The sequence below is a fragment of the Colobus angolensis genome, unplaced genomic scaffold, assembly GCF_000951035.1.
Source record: "Colobus angolensis palliatus isolate OR3802 unplaced genomic scaffold, Cang.pa_1.0 Scaffold283, whole genome shotgun sequence".
In the NCBI taxonomy this organism is placed as follows: domain Eukaryota; kingdom Metazoa; phylum Chordata; class Mammalia; order Primates; family Cercopithecidae; genus Colobus; species Colobus angolensis.
In genome coordinates, this window is record NW_012116077.1 from 2460583 (window position 1) to 2483883 (window position 23301).

The window sequence follows — 23301 nt, forward strand, 5'->3', positions numbered from 1 at the left end:
AGACATCAATTAATTAATGAATCCTGCTCCAACTTATTCCAAACAGGATTTGCACTTAGGAAACAATCCAAACACTGTTAAGTGGGCATTCAGGAGCTCAGATCTCAGAGACATCAGAAATGGTGCTTTTAGTTAGCACTCATGTCTCTCAAAACACAGCAAAGGCATCCAATAAAAAGCCTAATATAACCCAAGATCAAGTCCCACCCTCTTCAGACTAGCATTCAAATTTCTTCTCAAGGCCAGTCGCAGTGGTTCATATCTGTAGTCCCAGCATTTTGGGAGGCTGAGGTGGGCTAATCACTTGAGGTCAAGAGTTTAAGGCCAGCCTGGCCAACATGGCCGTCTCTACTAAAAATACAAAAATTAACCGGGTGTGGTGGCACATGCCTGTAATCCTAGCTAGTGGAGAGGCTGAGGCAGGACAATCGCTTGAAACTGGGGGCAGAGGTTGCAGTGAGCCGAGATCGCGCCACTAGCCTTGGCAATCCAGCCTGTCACACTCTAGCCTGTCGCACTCTAGCCTGGGTGACAGAGCAAGATGCCATCTCAAAAAATAGTAATAATAAATAAATTTAAAACAATTTCTTCTCAAGCATCTCTAAGATAGACCTTAGCAGGCCCACCGTTTCTCACCATCATCTCTTTATATGCTCCAGAATCTTCTTTCTTCACTGTGCCTCTCTCTGACATTTATACTTCTCCTTCAGAAAGTTCCCTCAATCATCTGAATGCTAGCTATCCTTCAGGGCCCGTCCCAAATTACTCCCTTCCATGGTGTTTTCCCCAAACACTATGCGTCAGTACACAATAGGCTTCCCTATTTCTGAATTCCTCTTGAATTTAGACTCTAGATTCTGGAACCACTAACTTGGACACCTAACCATACACTGCTAAATGTTGTTAAATTCCACTCTTTCACACATACATGCTGCCTCTGTCCAATAGGCAGGAGCCCACAGTGCCAGGCATGGTGCTCACTTTACAGACATTGAACAAGTTCTTGCTAAGTGTCAGTTTTCTCTCCCAATTTAAAATTCAAACAGGTATTTCTTCCACCAGAAGCACCTGCCCTTTGGGCATGCCTTTCCCAGAAGGAAAGAGAGGAGGAAAAGGCAAACTTTTTTCTAGTAGAATTTGATAAATCAAGGCTCATATATTTTCCACCACCTGGTAAAAATACATTTTTTTTTTTTTTTGAGATGAAGTCTTTCTCTGTCACCCAGGCTAGAGTGCAGCGGTGCCATCTCAGCTCACTGCAAGCTCCGCCTCCCAGGTTCACACCATTCTCCTGCCTCAGCCTCCTGAGTAGCTGGAATTACAGGTGCCTGCCACCACGCCCAGCTAATTTTTTTGTATTTTTAGTAGAGACGAGGTTTCAGCGTGTTAGCCAGGATGGTCTTGATCTCCTGACCTCATGATATGCCCGCCTCAGCCTCCCAAAGTGCTGGGATTACAGGCGTGAGCCACTGCACCTGGCCAAAAATAATTTTTTTTTTTTTGAAGAATGTGATTAAAGAATGCTGACAAAGCATTTACCTCACCAAAAAGAAGTGAAGTTACTGCCTGGGATCACTTTGGAGAAAACCACAGTTAGAGAATCCTCACAAGCAGAGCTCACACCTTGAAAGCCCAGTGAAAGCAAGAGAGTTTCAGTAATAGAAGAAATAAGAAGTAGCCTAGAGACTGGAAAAGTAGAAAAAGCTTTCCATATGACATCACAGGAGCTAGTATCTCACACCTTTAATTTTCTTTTTTATAATTTTTAAAAAACTTGAAACAAGTACTCTAGCTTGGCATAGAGTAATGCTATCTTAGGGGAAATCTAGCTTTCTTTCTGTCCTCATTTTTACCCATTAAAGAGTCATTTTTATGAATAAAAGTCAACTCCCGACTGTCTACATGTAGACTCTTAAATGCACAAGCTGTCTACAATGAAATTTTAAAAGTTCATTTCCATTCAAATACCCATTCATTATCCATTCAGCAAATATTTATTGAACACCTGGTGTGTATGCCAGGCAGTAATACATAAATTTGTTTTAAGATGAGAAATAAAAAGAACACTATATAAAATCTGGCAAATGAAGTCACCCACAGGTACGTTAGCCCTAAAACCATTTTCTATTCTGTTGTCTCTACTTGAAGGTGATTTTTTAATTTTGAATCAAGATTTGCCCCAATACACAACACACTCCCAAATACCAGTCCTTCTTCAGAGAATGCAAAGTGGTTATACAAACAGTGTAAATGCTTATTTCCACTATCACAATGTATATTCCCACAAAGAAGTTGTTAAACTTCTTTTGTTAGTGAAAGACTGCAGTCTCTTGATTTGCATACATTTCTCAGAAATTATTAGTACATACCTCTCTTTTGCTGGAGACTTCCACATGAAGAACACACAAATTAGTGTTCAGGCCTGCTTCACAGGTAGGGCTTTTTTTTCATAAACGATGTTAAGAGTTTGACACCTTAAAGATGCCTCTTAAGACCAGCGTGGTGGCTCACACCTGTAATCCCAGCACTTTGGGAGGCCAAGGGGGGGGCGGATCACTTGAGATCAAGAGTTCGAGATCAGCCTGAGCAACATAGTGAAGCCCCAGTTCTACTAAAAATACAAAAAATTAGCCAGGCGTAGTGGCACGTGCCTGTAATCCCAGCTACTCGGGAGACTGAGGCAGGAGACTCACTTGAATTCAAGAGACGGAGGTTACAGTGAGCCAAAATCGCACCACTGCACTCCAGCCTAGGCAACAGAGCAAGACTCTCTCAAAAAAAAAAAAAAAAAAAAAAAGCCTCTTAAAATAACGTCCATGCTTCCAAGAAGTAGGGAAACATCTTTGTTATTGTCGAGGTTGAGACAAGTCCTTAATAATAGTTTCACTTGCCGCTTTGCAAACTGCTGCATTTTATCTCACCTTAATTTAATTCCTTCTTTTTCCTGTTGCCCTATTCACTCAGTCAATTGATATGTCTGATCTCTGGAATAATATTCAAGTCCCCAAGAAAGTATAAAGTTTGGATTTTACCAGATTTGCCTAAGTAGAACTTAATTAGGAAGGAAAATCTTCTGCCAGAAGTCCAACAGAAATGATATGTGACTACATGCTGTTTTGGATGATCCACTCTAAGCCCATACATCTCTTTGTGTGATAAGGCCCAGTTTGCCAGGGTATGACAAAGCCTGGAGCTAATCGGACAGATGTCTAGTGTCACAGGTCTTTCTTCCAGCTGACAGCAGAGGAAGTGCCATTGCCCGTGCTGAAATGCAGACACAGAGTAGCTTCTGGACTAAGTAGACATACACTACCTCCTCTAAAAAGCTGGTAAAGTGAGGGCCCTAAGAAACTGGCAAGTGCCTTCACACTTCCTCATTTGCAATTCAAAGACCCGACCCTGCATTTCCTCTTGGTACTAACCCCAGATGTCATCACCAATCTCTCTGCATACCTTATGCTGTGCTGGCAACATCCCATCACCTCTCAGACTGATCCTTGGGGGCCACCTCAATGATAACTCTAAGACCAAGTTAGAACGGGGCTGGAGTAGGGGATAGCTGGCCAAGATTGTGTGGTTTGAATAAAGAGGTATATTGTGTTTTGTTGTCCCCAGAAACAGCCTGGATTACAGTCAACATTAAAACCAAATTAGAGTGAGTTAGATTTAAAACAAGATAATTTACATCTCCAGTCAGGAAGATTCTAATAATTAATCAAATTTTCTAACAAAATGCATTCCTTTTGGTATATATTTGGTACATTCACTCCAATTCAGAAACAATGGCTTTCTTTTTTAGATATTACATACTGTGTTTCTTAAATAGAAGCCATTGATTTTTATTTTCCCCCTCAACTACGCCCAATTCATCAGGTTTATTGCTTATTTCCTGAAGGCAAGAGGGGGAGGTTTTTGGCAATCATCACCAAAAATAAAAGACCATTCACTGCATTGTTTAACTTAACTTAAACGATCATCTTGCTTTGGGGTGGATTTTAAAATTTCAAGCTATTTTAATTTTAAAATAAATATGTCTGTTTTAAAAGACAAAAATTAAACTAGTTCATCCAGGTAAACATGAGCAACTGAAAATAGTCTTTTCTCACATTCTTCTAGTTTATGCATAGACTAGAAAAGAATGAAAAGATCTGATTTTTCAATACCCAGAGGAATCCATCCAAACTGTTTCTATTATTAGAACACAAAATGGTAGCTCAAGAAGTTACTGTGGTTAACAACTGAATAATTCATAGTCTCTGAAGAATTCAGTTGCTTTGTCTTCTCCAGTTCCTCTTTACAACTGAATCCCCAAATACATTTCTAGTCCTGAGCTGTTATAAAGGAAACCATAAACAAATTGTTTTCAGCAGTTAAAAATTGACCATGCTAAGCATTGAGAACAACAGCAAGACAACAAGCTAGGGAAAGAACAAGAACTCTTACAAGGAGTTCCTAAAACTCTTCAGATTGCATGTATATTGTCTGAAACTGTAGTTTAAAATTCCAATCTCTGTTCCATGGATATCACTGGGCTGCAATATCACGGAAATTTAAACTGTCTTTATGTAGCCTTCCAAATAAAATATAAAAACCAATTAAATATAATATCCAAATTATTTTAAACACATTTCAACATGCTGTAATCTAAATTTGAATTATTTCTATGATGAAAACACAGAGACTTTTAAACTCAGAAACAAAAGCACTTTAATAGTGAGTGAAAGATGCTAATAATGTTGAAGGATTAATTTCTGCTGTTAAGCATGGAGAACAGAGGCCAAGTCTGACATCACTGTTCATCTAAGACGCCCAGAAATATTCAACTTTGTTTTGCCTTCTAGAGATGTGTTAAGTATTAGAAAATATTTGAGGATTTTACCTTTGACTTTATTTTTAAAAACGTTTTCCCAAAAACAAGTGGTCTCGGCCGAATAGAGCATAGAACTGAGAGACAAGATGGCTGGATTTTGTTTTTCCTATTTCAAGTTTTAGCCCTGTCTAAATTCCAAATGTAACTAGTAAAACCTCAGAACCCTTGGAAAGCCCGCAGTTTACCCTTCCAATTTTTTTTTTATTTTTTTTTTGAGATGGAGTTTCGCTCTTGTTGCCCAGGCTGGAGTGCAATGGCACAATCTCAGCTCACTGCAACCTCCGCCTCCTGGGTTCAAGCGATTCTCCCACCTCAGCCTCCTGAGTAGATGGGATTACAGGCACCTGCCATCATGCTCAGCTAATTTTGGTATTTTTGTGGAGATGGGGTTTCACCATGTTGGCCAGGCTGGTCTTGAACTCCTGACCTCAGGTGATCCTCCTGCCTCGGCCTCCCAAAGTGCTGGGATTACAGGCGTGTGCCATCACGTCAGCCTACCCTTTCAATTTTTTTAAATGTTACATCTTCAAAAGGAAATCTTTCTAAAAATCAGTGACTCACTTCTTAAACAGAGTTAGCTTAACATAACTGAACTAAGTGAACTTTTTTTTTTAAATAATGCAATGTTTTTTATCTAATATATCCCAGAACACTGATCTACTGGGATATATTAAAATTCCAATTAGGAACTAGCTTGTATTGAGAATTCACTCAGTGCCAAGGACAGTGCTAAGTGCTTTACTTGCTTTCTTTCATTTAACCCTAGGAAGAGGCATATATATATATATATTTTTTTTTTAACCAGAGTCTCTCTCTGTCATCCAGGCTGCAGTGCAGTGGCACAATCTTGGCTCACTGCAACCTCTGCCTCCCAGGTTCAAGCGATTCTCCTGCCTCAGCCTCCCAAGTAGCTGCAGTTACAGGCTCATGCCACCATGCCTGGCTAATTTTTGTATTTTTAGTAGAGATGGGGTTTCATCATGTTGGTCAGGCTGGTCTTGACCTCCTGACCTCAAGTGATATGCCCGCCTCGGCCTCCCAAAGTGCAAGGATTACAGGCGTGAGCCACCGCGCCCAGCCAGAAGCATATACTTAATAAGTGGTATTACTACTACCTCGTAGGAGGTTAGCATATACCTAATAAGTAGCCAACCAGGTCAGCCCAAGTCCAAAGCTCAAGCTCATAGTCCCTGCACTGGTATACTACTTCTGAAGAAAAAAAGGCTGCCCTGACCAGGACTCAAAACCAGACCAAGGCAGGAAAAGGAACATATTCCAGCGACTAGACCACACAGCATGCCTGACACCACATCAAAAGTCCCCAGAGTTATGTGTTTGGGGGTCTGCTTTTCATAGTTTTTCTGTCTCCTTTGCTGACATGCTGTTGATTTCAGTTCTTCCACATTATACATGGATACATAGACTTTCTGCCATTGCCAGTGTACCTAATCTACAGCAGCCCCTCATTTCCCTTTATCACAACTTTCTATTTAGATGCTATTTTCCAGTTTACAATGTGCTTTCACATACCTTACCTCATCTCATTTAATCTGCTATTTCTAATCTGTTTCAGGGTGAGCAACCAGATTACCCATAATGCTAACATGCTGAGATAAGTAAAAGCAATTAGGCTTTGAGCGAGGGCCTGAAGCAGTGTCCTATGAATAAAGTACATAATTCTTAGTGCAAAGATGGGATGTCTCTTTTGCAGCCCAGATCTTCTCTGAGTACTCAGTCATTCTATCAATCTTTCATCTAACAAACCCTTCCTAAGCACTTGCTCTGTGCCATGTCCTGTACCAGGTGCTAGGGTTATAAAGATGATCAGGGCTGGCCGGGCGCGGTGGCTCAAGCCTGTAATCCCAGCACTTTGGGAGGCCGAGACGGGTGGATCACGAGGTCAGGAGATCGAGACCATCCTGGCTAACACGGTGAAACCCCGTCTCTACTAAAAATACAAAAAATTAGCCGGGCGTGGTGGCGGCGCCTGTAGTCCCAGCTACTCGGGAGGCTGAGTCAGGAGAATGGCCTAAACCCGGGAGGCGGAGCTTGCAGTGAGCTGAGATCCGGCCACTGCACTCCAGCCTGGGCCACAGAGCAAGACTCCGTCTCAAAACAAATAAAGAAATAAAATAAAGATGATCAGGCTCTAGTTCCTACCTTTGAAAAGTTCTGAGATTAGCAGATGTGTTCACAAATAAACCAAAGCAGGGGTGGACGAGCAGTATAAAGGTAGCTTGGCACAAGGGATTATGGGAAAATGGGTGTAAGCTGCCCAGTTTTGCTGAGAAGACTGTCCAGAAGATTCCAGGCTGAGAAGAAAGTTGGGATCTCCTTCTGTATGGTTCTCAGTTTAGTGGCAGACACTTGAGGTCACTAGGTTGCTGAACTGTGGATAAACCAGGGAAATGGTTCTCAACTCTGGATGCACATTAGAATCACTTGCAGAGCTTTCAAAACAAAAAATCACGAGGCTTGTCCAACTTGGGAAACAGCTGGACAGTATCTACTAAAGCTGAACACATGCAGACCCTATGACCTAGCAGTGCCACTGTAATACATAAACCCAACAGAAATGGGTGTACATATTCTCCAGGAGACACTCACAAGGATCTTCATAGCAGCATTGTTCACAGCAAACGAAAACTGGAAACAATGTAGATGTCCATCAACAAGTGAATAGAAAAACAAAACATGATATATCCATACAATGAAATATTATACAGCAAGAAAAAAAGTGAACCACTACTACCTGCAACAACATGGGTGACTTGTACAAATATTATGCTGAGTGAAAGAAACCTCATGCAAATGAGTACATACTGTATGAGTCTGCTCATATAGAGTATCAAAACAGGCAGGAAGGCAGAGAATCTACTATGATAGTGGTGGATAGTCATGATAGTAGTGCCCCTTGGTGAGGCATAGTGACTGGGAAGGGGCACGAGGATAGCTTCTGGGCACCGATACTGTTCTGTTTCTTAGTAAGGGTGCAGACTGTACAAGTGTGTCAGTTTGTGAAGATTCACCAAACTATATGCTTAGGATTTGTGCAATTTCCTGAATGTAAATATAAAGTTGATTTAAGCACTTTTTTAAAAAGGAATACCAGTGGCTGGGCCTCATTGCAGATCAATTAACTCAAAATCTCTGGGTTACAAGACTCCAACATTTGTATTTTTAAAAAGCATCCCAAGTGATTCCAATGTACAGTCATGTCTGAAAACAAAGGAGCTAGGTGTTCCTATATTTATCACTAGCTTTGGGGGGCAACAGCCTAGCACAAGACAAAGGGAATGAGTTCTGGAGTCAAGTACATCAGTGATTACATTCCGGTTCTTCTTGGTACTGGCAGGATGAGGCATCAGTCTGGATCATCTCCAAACCTTAGTTTCCACCAGGGTAGAATGAGTACAATGCCACCTACCTCCCAGGAGTGTTGCAAGGGTTAAATATGATAATAGACTTAAAGCACCTAGCATAGTGCCTGGAACATAGGAGGTGCCTGAGAAATGGTAGATACTCAACTCCTTTTCCTCCTTTGCATCTATGGTCCTAAGCATAGTGATAAACAGATTGCTATAAAGGAACAAAACTCATACTCTTGAATTTCCTCTCCTGAATGAGTTTCTTTGTAAAGATTGAAGTAATATTATACTTGGACTAATGATGTCAAATGAATATCAGAAATTTCGGGGCCCTGGCTACTCACTCTATTCAGCACCTGCTATCCCTGAATGTGAGTGGAGAGGAGGCAGACTGTAGGTAAATACAAACCACAGACCATCCTTTGGAAAACTCTGCTCTTGTCCTTACCCCTAAGAACAGCACCAGCCCTGCACAAGCAAAGACAAGGCTGAGATGTGAGTAGGCAAAAAAGAATAGGAAAAATTAGTAGCTTGGAAGACATACCATCCATAAAATGTGCCAAATAAAACACTTTTGTATAAGATGTCACGTTCTAGTAAAAACAAATGAACAAAGAAAAAACTTAGGCTGAAAGCAGGAGATGCAGGTTAGAGTTTTGATCCTACCAGTGATAAGCTGTATGACTTCGACTAACTAAACTTTACTGTTTCTCTGTCAAGTGAAAGTAATGCCATCTCTCCTACATCCTTTACAAGGGCATGGGGGAGTTTCAGATAAGTAGAAGGCATTCAAAAAATTAAGCACCAAAGAAATGCAATATGAGAATAGTAGCTGGAAATTTACTTTGTCCAAAACTCCAATCATCTGCCCCAGCACCCAGACTAAGACAGAACATTCCCTTGTTTTAACTGCTCTAAGCACACCCAAAGTGTACACCGGCCTGAAGCTGGCTTATTATGTAAGAAGGGACTGCAGCATTGCCTGGCATGTAGCATAATACTTTGCCGAAGAGAAATCCTTGGAAATGCCTCAGCTGAAGCACAAGGGCAGGACCAGGCCTTATGTTTTGGAGAGAGGTGCTCTCAGTCACAGAATTCCAGACTGTAGATGGAGCAAATGATGTCATCAGAGATCCTCTTACCATGGTCAATGTCAAAATTAAGATAGGAAGTCCAAGGACACTATGAGTTTTCCAGGCAAATATAAGTTTAAAAAAAAAAAACAGTTTGAACCTTTGAATCTTGCCTTTAAAATTATTAATACTTTACAGAACATCAACTGAAATTTATCCTAATTTGTAAGGTTTCTTTTGTTTATGCAAAGCTTTTATCGACCAAAATACACATAATTGCAGAGGAAAATATATTCATTTACTGTATTTTTACTCCCACTACACATTAAGGGAAAAATATCATGTGAGTTATCCCTATATCCAAAAACAATAACAAATCAAAAATGAAAATATAAGACCTTTGAAGAGGCAGAGATAAACTTGAGGGCTCTCTGCCGTAGAGCTAAGAAACGAAATAACTCAAATACCTGTTGGGTTCCTAAATGACTGGAAAATGAAAACTTGAAATTAACTACAGGCACTTTGGAACAGCTTGTAGAATACAGGTCTTTTCCATCCACAAACCATTTCTGCGACAGATCTCTGTACTCAACGCAGAAAACATCCCCAAATGTATGGATGCTCGGGGTTGGGAGGGCATCAAATTAGTATTAAAAATGGTACTGTTAACTCCTGCTCTGGTTGTGGGGGAAGGAAAGAATCCAGTGGGATGCAAACCTTGCGGCCAGAGCTGGACAACTCGCCCCTAAGTTTGGCGCGTCCTCGCTCTGCGCCCTCGGCCCCCATCTCCCCCTTCCCGGCACCCTGGATCTTAGCGAACTGTGAGGCCCTGGCAGAGAACGGACCCCGCAGCTGGGGCTGCGAGCCACGGCAGTGGGGAAGAAGGGCGGTTCCTCTCCAAAGGGGGTCCTTCGGCACCCACCCCCGGGCCCTCGCGCGCTCCCCTTCCCCTGACCCTTTTGCCCCCAGGCAGGTCACCTGGCTCGGCCGCTGCCCGCCTGTCCTCCGGTTGCTCCCTCACTCCAGCCGTGCCGCCGCCGCCTCCTGGAAGCCGCTCGCCCTCCCGAGTCACGGGGCCGGCGAACGGGCGGGCAAGCCTGTGCCAAGGCTGCGGGAACCGATCAACCCAGCCGGAGCTGGGACCCTGCCCTGAGCGCGGCCGCCACCAGGGCGAAACTGGAGAGCTGGGCTAGGCTCGCCCCAGCGGGGAGGGGCTGCTGCAACTTTGCGCCTGGACGCGGGCGAGGAGGGGGCGCCCGTCTCCAAACTCTGTGCCGCTCCCGCAACCTCTCCAGCCCAGAGACTGTTTTTTAATCTAAAGGGAAGTCAGAGTCTTGTCCTCAAGTTCTTGTTGCCATAGCCGTACCGCTCGGCGGGCGGAGGATCGCGGGGCCGAACTGGGGGCGCCGGGGGCGCGCCCCGCTGGGTGCGCTAGCTGCGAGCCGGGCGAGGGTGCGCAGGGCGGCGACTGGAGGGTAGCGACTGCCGGGGGAGCCAGCCCGCGAGGCTTCTCCAGACCACGCTCAGCTGCCCATGCCTGTCCCCTCCTGCCCGCAGCCGGAGCCAGAGCCGAGCAGCGGAGGGAAAGCGGCCTGGAGGCACTGGGCCAGCAGCGGGTAAGCAGTGACCCGGACCTGGATCGCAGAAGTAGGAACTGGAAGTGACAGCGGCGCAGGCAGAGCAGCAGCAGCAGCAGCAGCAGCAGCAGCAGCCCTGGTAGCTGTGGCAGCAGCAAAAGCCGCGGTATACTGGCGGCGGCCACACTGCGCATGCTGCTGCCGCCTGCTTCAGCCCTGCCGGTGCCTGGCATGCTGCGGGTCACTGCCAGAGCTTCAGGCGGGATTCCCGGACTCATGGACTAGCCCTTTCTGGTGGCCTGCTTCCTCCCTCACCCCCAGATGCAACTCAGAACCCCCAAACTCTATGGTGAGCCGCTGAGACACCCGAGAAGCGCTGGCTCTCCAGAGGCCCTTCACATACCACCCTGCCTCCAACTATCCTCGATGCCCTTCCCGGCCTTTCCGATAACAGGCCCCAAATCAAATAGTCTCTTATGAGAGAGAACGAAAACGTTCATGATAGATGGGAAATATTTAAAATCTTACTCAAAGTCTAATTTTTACAGAAATACAATGCACTCTGTAAAACATTAGGATGGCCAGACTCGGGTGACGTTTAATGTAACTCTTGGAAATTCCATTAAGCATGTCAGATTTGCACAACAGAAGAAAAGAACTTGCCAAAATCCTCTTTGGTCTTCCTACTAGTTCCAACTGAGCAGCTAAATATGCAAAGCTTTGCCTAGCAGAAACTGATGGAAATGGGCCAGTTAAAAACAGACATTACAACCATCAGACATTACCCAACCCCTACTCTAGTCTCCTCACTTTACAGATGACTCAACTGAGGCCTGGAAAAGGAGATCCTGACTTCACGCAAGTGGCAGGGTCAGGGCTTGAAAGAAGATCTGCTGATACCCATTACAACTACTGGTTAGTTGCTGGGCCTTGTGCCTAACTCCTCCCAGGAGGCACTGCGTTGCTAGATATTTAGCCTTGACTCATGATCATTAGTAGAGCTGCCTTACTTTCAGAACTCCTTCCCTGCAGAGCAGACCCTGGGAAATGGCAAATGGTCCATCCCACAAACCTCACTTTGGGGAGAGCACCCATGCTGTTCCGGTGACAAGGCAGATGGAGTGACTCAGGGAGACAGGAGGGAATGAGGGGGTGGGGGCAGAGAAAAAAACATACTGCTACCAGCTGGTACTGGAAAGAAAGAGAGAGGGGGAGAAAGAGAAAGAGAGCAAGAGAGAGTAAGAGAGGGAGTAAGAGAGGAGAAAGAGAGGGAAGGAGGAAGAGAGGGAAGGAGGAAGAAAGAAAGTGAAATAAGTACTAATTGAACCTCATATACATTCAATGAAATCCCTCCAGAATAAAATATCTTTTTAAAAAATAAACTCGGGGCTGGGTGCAGTGGCTCATGACTGTAATCCCAGCCAGGACTTTGGGAGGCAGAGGCAGATGGATCACTTGAGGTCAGGAATTCGAGACCAGCCTGGCCAACATGGCAAAACCCTGTCTCTACTAAAAATACAAAAATTAGCCAGGCACGATGGCGGGCACCTGTAATCCCAGCTACCTGAGAGGCTGAGGCACAAGAATCCCTTGAAGCCAGGAGGTGGAGACTGCAGTGAGCCTAGATCACGCCACTGCACTCCAGCTGGGTGACAGAGCGAGACTCCATCTCAAAAATAAATAAATAAATAATAAACTTGGCTCAGGAGCAGAATTGGAGGTGGTAGGGTGTCCCTGGCAATGGGTTGGTAGTAATGGTGGCAGAGGACAAAGGCAGATTACCTTCTGGGGATATGGCAGTGGAAAGGATTAGCTAAGAGGAAAACCATAGGTTTAGAGCTTTCAGAGACCAGTCGATCATGTAGTTGTAGCCAGGACAATGCAGTCAAAGAGGTACTACCCAGGCCATTCTTCACTGATCAGAAGAATTGTAGGTGCCCCCAACTCTCACCAACTTCAGGGGCAACACAAAAATAAAACTGCCATTGCTAGAACTTGTGTTGTTGAGAGACATCAGTAACCCTCTACCTAGACAGGAGGATTCTTCCATATATTCTGGAAACTTTTCACTTGGGACCTGAGCATTTTCCCTGCCTTGTCCATTCTGTAAGAAAATAAGAAAGATATATTTGGTTCACAAAAAGGAAATGCAAATAGACTATAAAGGGATAAGAGGATGTCCAAACTCATTAGTAATCATGAAATACAAATTACAGCAATAAATGAAGTGCCATTTTCATCCATCAGTTTAGCAAACATTAAAGACAAATAATATCCAGTGTTGCCAAGGACAGGAAGAAGACACTGTGTACACTATTGGTGAGAGTGTAACTTGGTATAACATTTTTCTAGGGCAATTTGACATTATCTATCATAATTTCACACAGTAATCCAATTTCTATGAAGAAAGATCCTTCAGGAATAGTCACAAATGTGCACAAATTTCTATGTGCATATATAACATAATCTACTGGTTTTTATCCCAGGAATGCAAGATTGATTTAATATATGAAAATCAATTGATGTAATACAGCACACAAATATAATAACAAACAAAAACCAGCGGTCATTTTAATAGACGTAGAAAAAGCATTTGACAAAATCAAACCCTTTTCATGATAAAAACAAAACAAAACATTTATAACAAACTCAGAATATAAAGAAACCTCCTCAATCTGATAAAGGGCATTTACCAAAAACCCACATTTAACATCATATCAATGGTGAAAGACTGTCTGCACTCATCACTTCTATTAAACATTGTACCGGAGGTTCCAGCCAGAAAAATTAGGGAAGAAAATGTAATAAAAGGCATCCAGATTGGAAAGGAAGAAGTAAAACTATCTCTATTTACCAATGGCATACTCTTGTATAAGCAAACCATATGGGAATCCACTAAAAAACTATTCAAACTAATGAATAAGTTCATCAAAGTGAAGAATACAAGATGAACATTAAAAATCAATTGGGCAGGCACCGTGGCTCATGCCTGTAATCCCAGCACCTTGGGAGGCTGAGACAGGTAGATCACTTGAGCGCAGGAGCTTGAGACCAGCCTGGGCTACATGGTGAAACCCTGTATCTATAAAAAATATAAAAATTAGCCAAGCATGGTGCTCCACACCTGTGGTCACAGCTACTCAGGTGGCTGAGGTAGGACAATCACTTGAGCCCAGGAGTTTGAGACTGCAGTGAGCTATAATCACACCACTGCACTCCAGCCTGGGCAACAGAGTAAGATCTTGTCTCAAAAAAAAAAAATTATATTTCTATATATTTGCAGTGAATAATTTAAATATCAAATCAAGAAAACAATCCTTTTTTTTTATAACACCAAAAATAATAAAATCCTTTGGAATAAATTGAACCAAGAAGGTATAAGACATGTACACTGAAAAGTACAAAATATTGCTGAATTAAATTAAAGACAAATAAGTGGAAATACATCCCATGTTCACGGATCCAAACATTTAATACTATTAAGATGGCAACACTCCCCAAAGCAATCTATAGATTGAACACAATCACTATCAAAATCTCAGCTGGTCTTTTTTGCAGAAATTGACAAGCTGATCCTAAAATTCACATGGACATGCAAGGGATCCAGAATGGCCAAAGTGATTTTGAAAATGAAGAACAAAGTTGAAGGACTCATACCTTCTGCTTTTAAAACTTACTACATAGCTACATTAATCAATTCAATGGAGGAATTGGTTAATGTTGTATTTTCAACAAATGGTACTGAAACAACTGGATGTGCATATGCAAAAGAATGAATTTGGACCCCTATCTCCTACCATATACAAAAATTAACTCAAAATAGATCAAAGACCTTAATGTAAAACTATATTATTCTTAGAAGAAAACAAGAAAAAAATTCTTCAAGACATTTAATTACAAAAGAGTTTCTTTTCTTTTTTTTTTTTTTTGAGACGGAGTCTCACTCTATCGCCCAGGCTGGAGTGCAGTGGCGGATCTCAGCTCACTGCAAGCTCCGCCTCCCAGGTTACTCCATTCTCCTGCCTCAGCCTCCCGAGTAGCTGGGACTACAGGCGCCCGCCACCTCGCCCGGCTAGTTTTTTGTATTTTTTAGTAGAGACGGGGTTTCACTGTGTTAGCCAGGATGGTCTCGATCTCCTGACCTCGTGATCCACCCGTCTCGGCCTCCCAAAGTGCTGGGATTACAGGCTTGAGCCACCGCGCCCGGCCTCAAAAGAGTTTCTTAGATATGACACCAAAAGCCCAAGCAACAAAAGTGATGAATTTGACTTCATCCAAATTAAAAATTTTTGGACAGGCAATAACAAAAGCCAGAGAGGATGTGGAGAAAAGGGAACCCTCATACACTGCTGGTGGGAAAGTAAATTAGTACAACCATTATGGACAGTTTGGAGGTGCCTCAAAAAACTGAAAATTGAACTACCATACGATCCAGCAATCCCACTGCTGGGTATGTTACGCAAAAGAAAGGAAATCAGTATATGGAAGAGATAACAGCGATCCTGTGTTTGTTATAGCACTGTTCGCAAATTAAATTTGGAAGCAACCTAAGTGTTGCTGAATGGATAAAGTGTTTATGAATGGATAAAGAAAATGTGGTATGTATACACAATGGAGTACTATTCAGCCATAAAGAAGAATGAGAATCAGTCATTTGCAACAACATAGATGGAACTGAAGGTCATTATGTTAAGTGAAATAAGCCAGGTACAGAAAGACAAACATCACATGTCTTCACTTATTTGTGGGATCTAAAAATCAAAACAATTGAACTAATGGACATAGAGAGTAGAAGACAGGTTGCCAGAGACTGAGAAGTGTAGTGGGGAAGGAGGTAGGGATGGTTAATGGGTACAAAAAAATGAAAAAAAAAAAAAAGAATGAATAAGGCCTACTATTTGATAGCACAACAGGGTGACTATAGTCAATAATAACTGTACATATTAAAATAACTTACAGAGTGTAATTGAATTGTTTGTAACACAAAGGACAAATGCTTGAGGGTATGGATACCCCATTCTCCATGATGGAATTATTACACATTACATGCCTATATCACAACACTTCATGTACCCCACACATATATACACCTGCTATGTACCCACAAAAATTGAAAATAAAAAACAAAAATGTCTAATTAATACACTTTTATGGGCCAGGCATAGTGGCTAATGCCTGTAATCCCAGCCTTTTGGGAGGCTGAGGCAGGTGGATCATTTGAGGCCAGGAGAGCTTGGCCAACATGGCAAAACCCCATCTCTACTTAAAAATACAAAAATTAGTCAGGCATAGTCGCAGGCGCCTGTAATTCCAGCTACTTGGGAGGCTGAGGCATGAGAATCACTTGAACCTAAGAAGCCAAAGTTGCCGTGAGCCAAGATTGTGCCACTGCACTCCAGCCTGGCCGACAGAGCAAGACTCCTTCTCAAACAAACAGACAACAACAACAAAAAAATTGTGTTACAAAGGACACTATCAAGAAGATGGTGGGATGCTTCAGAGAGCACTTTGTTCCCAGATGTCTCAGCAGACTTTCCTGATCAGTTACTAAATGTGTGATCCTCTAAAGACCCTAAGACATTGTAGCCATATGAGAACACACAGATGGAGGTCACTTGGAGAAGCCAACTGGCCACCCAGAGGACCAGAAGGCAACAGCTTTTTTAATGTGGTCACCATGCCTCAGAGCCCAATACTCAATTTGTCGGTATGGTGCTGCATCTGTGGCTCCATTTTTCTGCATTTCCAAGCTGACAATTTCAAGTCAGTATTTTTTCTTTAGATAAATAATAGTGTGTTCTAAGCAACAATCAAGTCCTGCTCTTCTTGCTTTTTGTACATCTACAGCTTTATAGAGTCAACAAAAATCTATTAGGTATGTCCTATGCCAGGCACTGTGCCAGGCACTTTGGGCCTCAGAGAGACTCTATCCAGTGACATTTGCAAATATTTATGTTTAGGTCTGTCTTCCAGCTACCTGGAAGCTTGAGACAAGATGATGAGTCTTCTTGGCTGCTTTATGCTCCCCAGCTCAGCTTTCGGTCTCATTCCTTATGTACTGATTATTAGTCTTCTTTCTGGTTTCTAGGAGTGCCTTGATATGGCTCCTATATATCCTTTACAAGAATAATTTTGCACACAGCAATGCAAAGAACATTACCTAGTAATAACACCACAGAAAACAGCTATTGTGCATGCCTTATGTGCAGTGCTATATTAAGTGCCTTGGATGTATTATCTCATTTGATCCTTAAAACAATCATATACAGCAGATATTATTAATGTCTCCATTATACAGATAAGGAAAAAGGAGCATAGAGAGGTCAAGTAACTTTCCCAGAGTTATGCAGCCAGTAATTGACCAAGCCAAGATTCTAATCTAGGTCTGTCAAACTAGAGAAGGCATGTGCTTAACCACGATGCCAGATATTGCCTCATTACAATACTCATATAATGTTCAGGTCAGCAAGAATTATCAAAAAGAAATAAAAATGTTTCCAGTGTCTCTTATTTAAGAAGAGAGAAAATTAAGACATACATTTTAGAAATATTTCTATCTTGTGCTCACTTCAGCAGCCCATATACTAAAATTGGAATGAGATAGAGAATATTTGTATGGCTCCTGCACAAGAAGAACACAAAAATTTTTGAAGTGTCCCATAAAAAAATAAAAGTAATAAACATAACTTTAAAAAAATATTTCTATTCAAAGTGGAAGAATATTTTAAGCATTGGTGCTTAAAGGAGTAAGCGTTAGTTATCAGAAAAATCCTGAACAATGCCTAACCTGGAAGGTATTTCTGTATCATCCAGTATTCTTGGAACTGCAAAGAAGCCCGGCAAACCTTCTGGCAGCTTTAGAATGCAGAAATCATTGGCAACTTCACCATGTTTTTATTTGAAAAAAAAAAAAAAATACCATAGTATTGGCCAGGTGCAGTGGCTCATGCCTGTAATCCCAGCATTTTGGGAGGCCGAGGCAGGCAGATCACTTGAGGTCAGGAGCTTGAGATCAGCCTGGCTAACATAGTGAAACTCTGTCTCTACTAAAAATACAAAAATTAGCTGGGTATATGCCTGTAATCCCAGCTACTTGAGAGGCTGAGGCATGAGAATCGCTTGAGCCCAGGAGGCAGAGCTTGCAGTGGGCTGAGATCCAGCCGCTGCACGCCAGCCTGGGCGACAGAGCAAGACTCTGTCTCAAACAAAAAAAAAAAAAAAAAAGGAAAATATCATAGTATTTATTAAAGAAAAATTTAAAATTTCCTGAAGTCTGCACCATAATAGAAAAAGAGAAAATTCCATAGTAGACATTATTCTATAAGGGATATAAAGTGGTCGCCCATCACACCAACCTCAAAAGCCACAGACTCAGACCCACACATAAACAGTGAGAGAGAAAGAAACAGAGATTGAGAGAGAGGGTGCAAACTGGGCAATAGGGGAAAATGGAATAAAATATTTTGAGTCAGATATAACCTGGTCCTACAGCTAACTTTAGGAAAAATGGTGAAGGAAGCAAAGTTTATCTGGGCCAAAGCTACTAGTATTGCTAATAATAATATCTACCACGCCGAGAATACTTACTACATTCCAGGCACTCTTCTGGGGCCTTTTCATATATTTGAATTCATTGAAACGTCACATGATTCTATTGGACATTCAAAGAAAAATTGGTACCAATCCTACTAAAACTATTCCAAAAGACAGAGAAAGAGAGAATCCTCCCTAAATCATTCTATGAAGCCAGTATTACCCTCAGACCAAAACCAGAAGAGGACATAACAAAAAAGAAAACTACAGACCGGTACACCTGATGAACACAGATGTAAAAATTCTCAACAAAATACTAGCTAACTGAATCCAATAGCATATCAAAAAGATAATACACAATGATCAAATGGGTTTCATACCAGGGATACAGGTTTGGTTTAACACATGCAAGTAAATAAATGTGATACACCACATAAACAGAATTAAAAACAAAAATCACATGATCATCTCAATAGATGCAGAAAAAGCATTTGACAAAATCCAGCATCCCTTTATGATTAAAACCCTCCACAAAATCAGCATAGAAGGGACATACCTTAAGGTAATAAAAGCCATCTATGACAAACCCACAGCCCACATTATATTGAACAGGGAAAATATGAGAGCATTCTTCCTGAGAACTGGAACTAGATAAGGATGCCCCCTTTCACCATTTCTGTTCAACATAGTCCTGGAAGTCCTAGCCAGAGCAATCAGACAAAAGAAAGAAATAAGGGGCATCCAAATCGGTAAAGAGGAAGTCAAACTCTCACTGTTTGCTGATGATATGATTGTATACCTAGAAAACCTTAAAGACACATCCAAAAAGCTCCTAGATCTGAAAAATGAATTCAGTAAAGTTTCAGGATACAAAATCAATATGTCAGTAACACTACTATACACCAACAGCAACCAAGCTGAGAATCAGATCAAGAACTCAACCACTTTTACAACAGCTGCAAAAAAAAGAATATGGCATATACCTAACCCAGGAGGTGAAAAAATCTCTACAAGGAAAACTACAAAACACTGCTGAAAGAAATCATAGATGACACAAACAAATGGAAACACATCCCATGCTCATGGATGGGTAGAATCAATATTGTGAAAAAGACCATATTGCTAAAAACAATCTACAAATTAAATGCAATTCCCATCAAAATACCATAATCATTCTTGACAGAACTAGAAAAAACAATCCTAAAATTCATATGAAACCCAAAAAGAACACACATAGCCAAAGCAAGATTAAGCAAAAAGAACAAATCTAGAAGCATCACATGACCTGACTTCAAACTATACTACAAGCCTGTAGTTACCAAAACAGCATGGTAGTGGTATAAAAATAGGCACATAAACCAATGAGACAGAAGAGAGAACCCAGAAATAAAGCCCAATACTTACAGCCAACTGGTCTTTGACAAAGCAAACAAAAACAGAAAGCGGGGAGACAACACCCTAATCAACAAACAGTGCTGGGGTAATTGGCAAGCCACATGTAGGAGAATGAACCTGGATCCTCATCTCTCACCTCATCTCTTATCTCTCACCTCTCTACAAAAATCAACTCAAGATGGATAAAGGACTTAAATCTAAGACCTGAAACCATAACAATTCTAGAAGATAACATTGGAAAAACTCTTCTAGATATTGGCTTAGGCAAAGAGTTCATGACCAAGAACTCAAAAACAAAGGCAACAAAAACAAAGATAAATAGATGGGACCTAATTAAACTAAAAAGTTTCTGCACAGCAAAAGAAATAATCAGCAAAGCAAACAGAAAACTCACAATGTGGGAGAAAATATTCGCAAACTATGCATCTGACAAAGGTCTAATATCCAAAATCGACAAGGAACTCAAACAAATCAACAAAAATCAATCAATCAATCAATCAATCAATCAATAATAAAAATAAACAAATAGGCCAGGCATGGTGGCTCACGCCTGTAATCCCAGCACTTTGGGAGACCGAGATGGGCAGATCACCTGAGGTCAGGAGTTTGAGACCAGCCTGGCCAACATGGTGAAACCCTGTCTCTACTAACAATACAAAAATTAGCCAGGTGTGGTGGTGGGTGCCTATGATCCCAGCTACTCAGGAGGCTGAGGCAGGAGAATCGCTGGAACCGGGGAGGTGGAGGTTGCAGTGAGCCAAGATGACACCACTACACTCCAGCTTGGGCAACAGAGTGAGACTCAGTCTCAAATTAATAATAATAATAATAATAATAATCCCATCAAAAAGTGGACTAAGGACATGAATAGACAATTCTCAAAGAACATATACAAATGGCCAAGAAACATATGAAAAAATGCTCAACATCACTAAGCATCGGAAATGCAAATCAAAACCACAATGAGATATCACCTCACTCCTGCAGAAATGGCCACAATTTAAAAACTAAAAAATATTAGATGTTGGCATCAATGTGGAACAACCTGGATGGAGGTGGAGACCATTATTCTAAGGGAAGTAACTCAGGAATGGAAAACCAAATCACATATGTTATCATTTATAAGGGGGAGCTAAGCTATGAGGATGCAAAAGCATAAGAATGATATAATGGACTCTGGGGACTCAGGGGGAAGGGTGGGAGTGGGGTGAGGGATAAAAGACTCTACACTGGGTACAGTGTACACTGCTCAAGTGATGGAAGCACCAAAATCTCAGAAATCACCACTAAGTAACTTATCCATGTAACCAAACACCACCTACCTGTTCCCCTCAAACTATTGAAATAATATTTTTAAAACAGGTCACACAAATCCTACGAGTTAGGTGCCACTATTATTCCCATTTTGTAGGTCGGGAGACTGAGGCCTAGAGTCATAGTTAAGTAACATGCCCAAGGTCACAAAGCTGCTAGTAAGAGAGAACTGAGATTTGAACCCAAGAAGTTTAGCACTAGAGTCCATGCTTAAACCACAACTATTTGTCCACAGATAATATGACTAAAGCTAATCTATTAATATAGAGTACTTCTTCTGTCCCAAGGCCCTATGTTAAGGACTGTACATAAATTATCTCATAGATCTTATGAGGTTGGAGCTCTTGGCCCTAAATTATTATGCAGTATCTTATTTGATTCTTTTTTTTGAGACAGGGTCTCTTTCTGTCACTCAGACTGGAGTGCAGTGGTGTGATCACAGCTCACTGCAACCTCCACCTCTCAGGTTCAAGCGATCCTCCCACCTCAGCCTCCCGAGTAGCTGGGACTACAGGCACACGCCACCATGCCTGGCTAATTATTGTATTTTTTGTAGAGTCACCATTTCACCATACTGTGCAGGCTGGTCTCGAACTCCTGGGCTATAGCAATCCTTCTGTCTCGGCCTAGGATTAAAGGCATGAGCCACCAAGCCCAGCCTTATTTGATTCTTAAAGCAATCCCATGAGTTGGCTATTAGCATGTCCATTTTACAGGTAAAAATAATGAAGCACAGAGAAGTTAAGCAATTTGATGCACATGTGGAAGTATCAACTCCCTTTCAGCAACACTTCCTATACACACTGTAGGGATCCATATAATATAAAATAATGCAACAAAATTTACTACACAATTTCTACCTCAGAGCCAAGTTCTCTCAGCTTTTCAAGGCCTCTGTTCTAAAGTGTTAATGGGAAGGAGTAACAATGGCCTTTCCTCTTTTCTCAACTTGGGAGGATTACAGTGACCCTCTCCAACAGTCAGTGGCCTGCTTTTGGTTCCCCCTTAGTAGGGGAACACACCCACACAAGCTCTGTCACTGGAAGCCTGTTTACAGGGCTTGGATGCTGTATATAAAAGACATCATTGTTTGAGTTTTGATTTTGTTTTGTTTTGCTTGGAACTGGTTTCTGGAAAAGACAGACTAGCAATCCATTACTGGGGACCACCAGTCTGCTACCTCTGTTTAACTCAGTGGCCAATGACAGTGAAAATAAACCAAGTACTTTTACTACCAATCTTGATTAGCAGAGCAAAAAAACAATAACAACAGGGAAGGCTCCCGGGGTAGGCTTACTTCCACTTGGAGGGTTGCACATCCTTTCAGAAAGTCATTGATGTTGTTGATGCAGTCAGCTTCAGTTTGGGGATCTAGACAAAACTAGAGGAACACAGTGAAATGTCACTTGGAGATTGTCATCCCATGCCAAGCAAAGTATATTCACCATTTGCTGATAACTAGAGAAATCAGGCTTCTTAAGGTGTGGGGCAACACTGCTGTCAATCCAGGAAGAGAAATAACCACTGAAGGAAGTGATGCAAAAATCTAAACGGTCGATCTTTGTTTCAAATGTCACCAAACCTTTAGTGGCAAGTCATGTCTACTTACAAGCTTTCTCTCATGCCTTCTATTCCAGCGTGCTGATGGCAAATTAGGGAGACCAAGACAGTTTTTTGAGCTTAGTTCTTGCTTTCAAGAAAGGAAGCAATCCCTGGTACCTCTCTCTCTCCTCCTTCCCCCTGATAATTTAATAAAATTATATTTCCCCTTGGCTGTTCTCTACATTTGATCACATTTCTTTACATTTTATCACTATTTAATCACTCTCAAGTTTAAGAAACTATAAGTAAATTTATTTGCTCAATAAAAATACAAACTGGTTCATGAAGGCAAAAGTGATATACTCACAGTCCATGATGACCTTAAGAAAGTAAATGTAAAATTGTACCTTTAAGCTACTTAAAGTGCCTACCTAAGAAATTATCTATTCTTGTGATCATGGGTTTCCAGCTATTAAAAATCTTGAATTGTTTTAAAGAGAGTAAAGTTAGTTTCACTTTGAACGCACATTGCATTCGAAACATATATCTGGTTTCTATTGCTTTTACAAACTTTATGTGACATTTTGAATTATTTCTCTTAGTTGCTATATAGTCTCTCCTTCAATGGA

The 23301-nt window shown here is 41.6% G+C and overlaps 1 protein-coding gene across 1 annotated transcript in view; it reads right to left on the reverse strand.

Moving 5' to 3' along the window:
• Positions 1-23301, reverse strand: part of ARHGEF6 (Rac/Cdc42 guanine nucleotide exchange factor (GEF) 6) — a 125237-nt gene that overhangs the window by 100138 nt on the left and 1798 nt on the right. The window contains exon 2 of the mRNA XM_011948792.1: positions 22428-22511. Coding sequence (XP_011804182.1) covers positions 22428-22511 — 84 coding nt within the window. The remainder of the gene's footprint in view (positions 1-22427; positions 22512-23301) is intronic.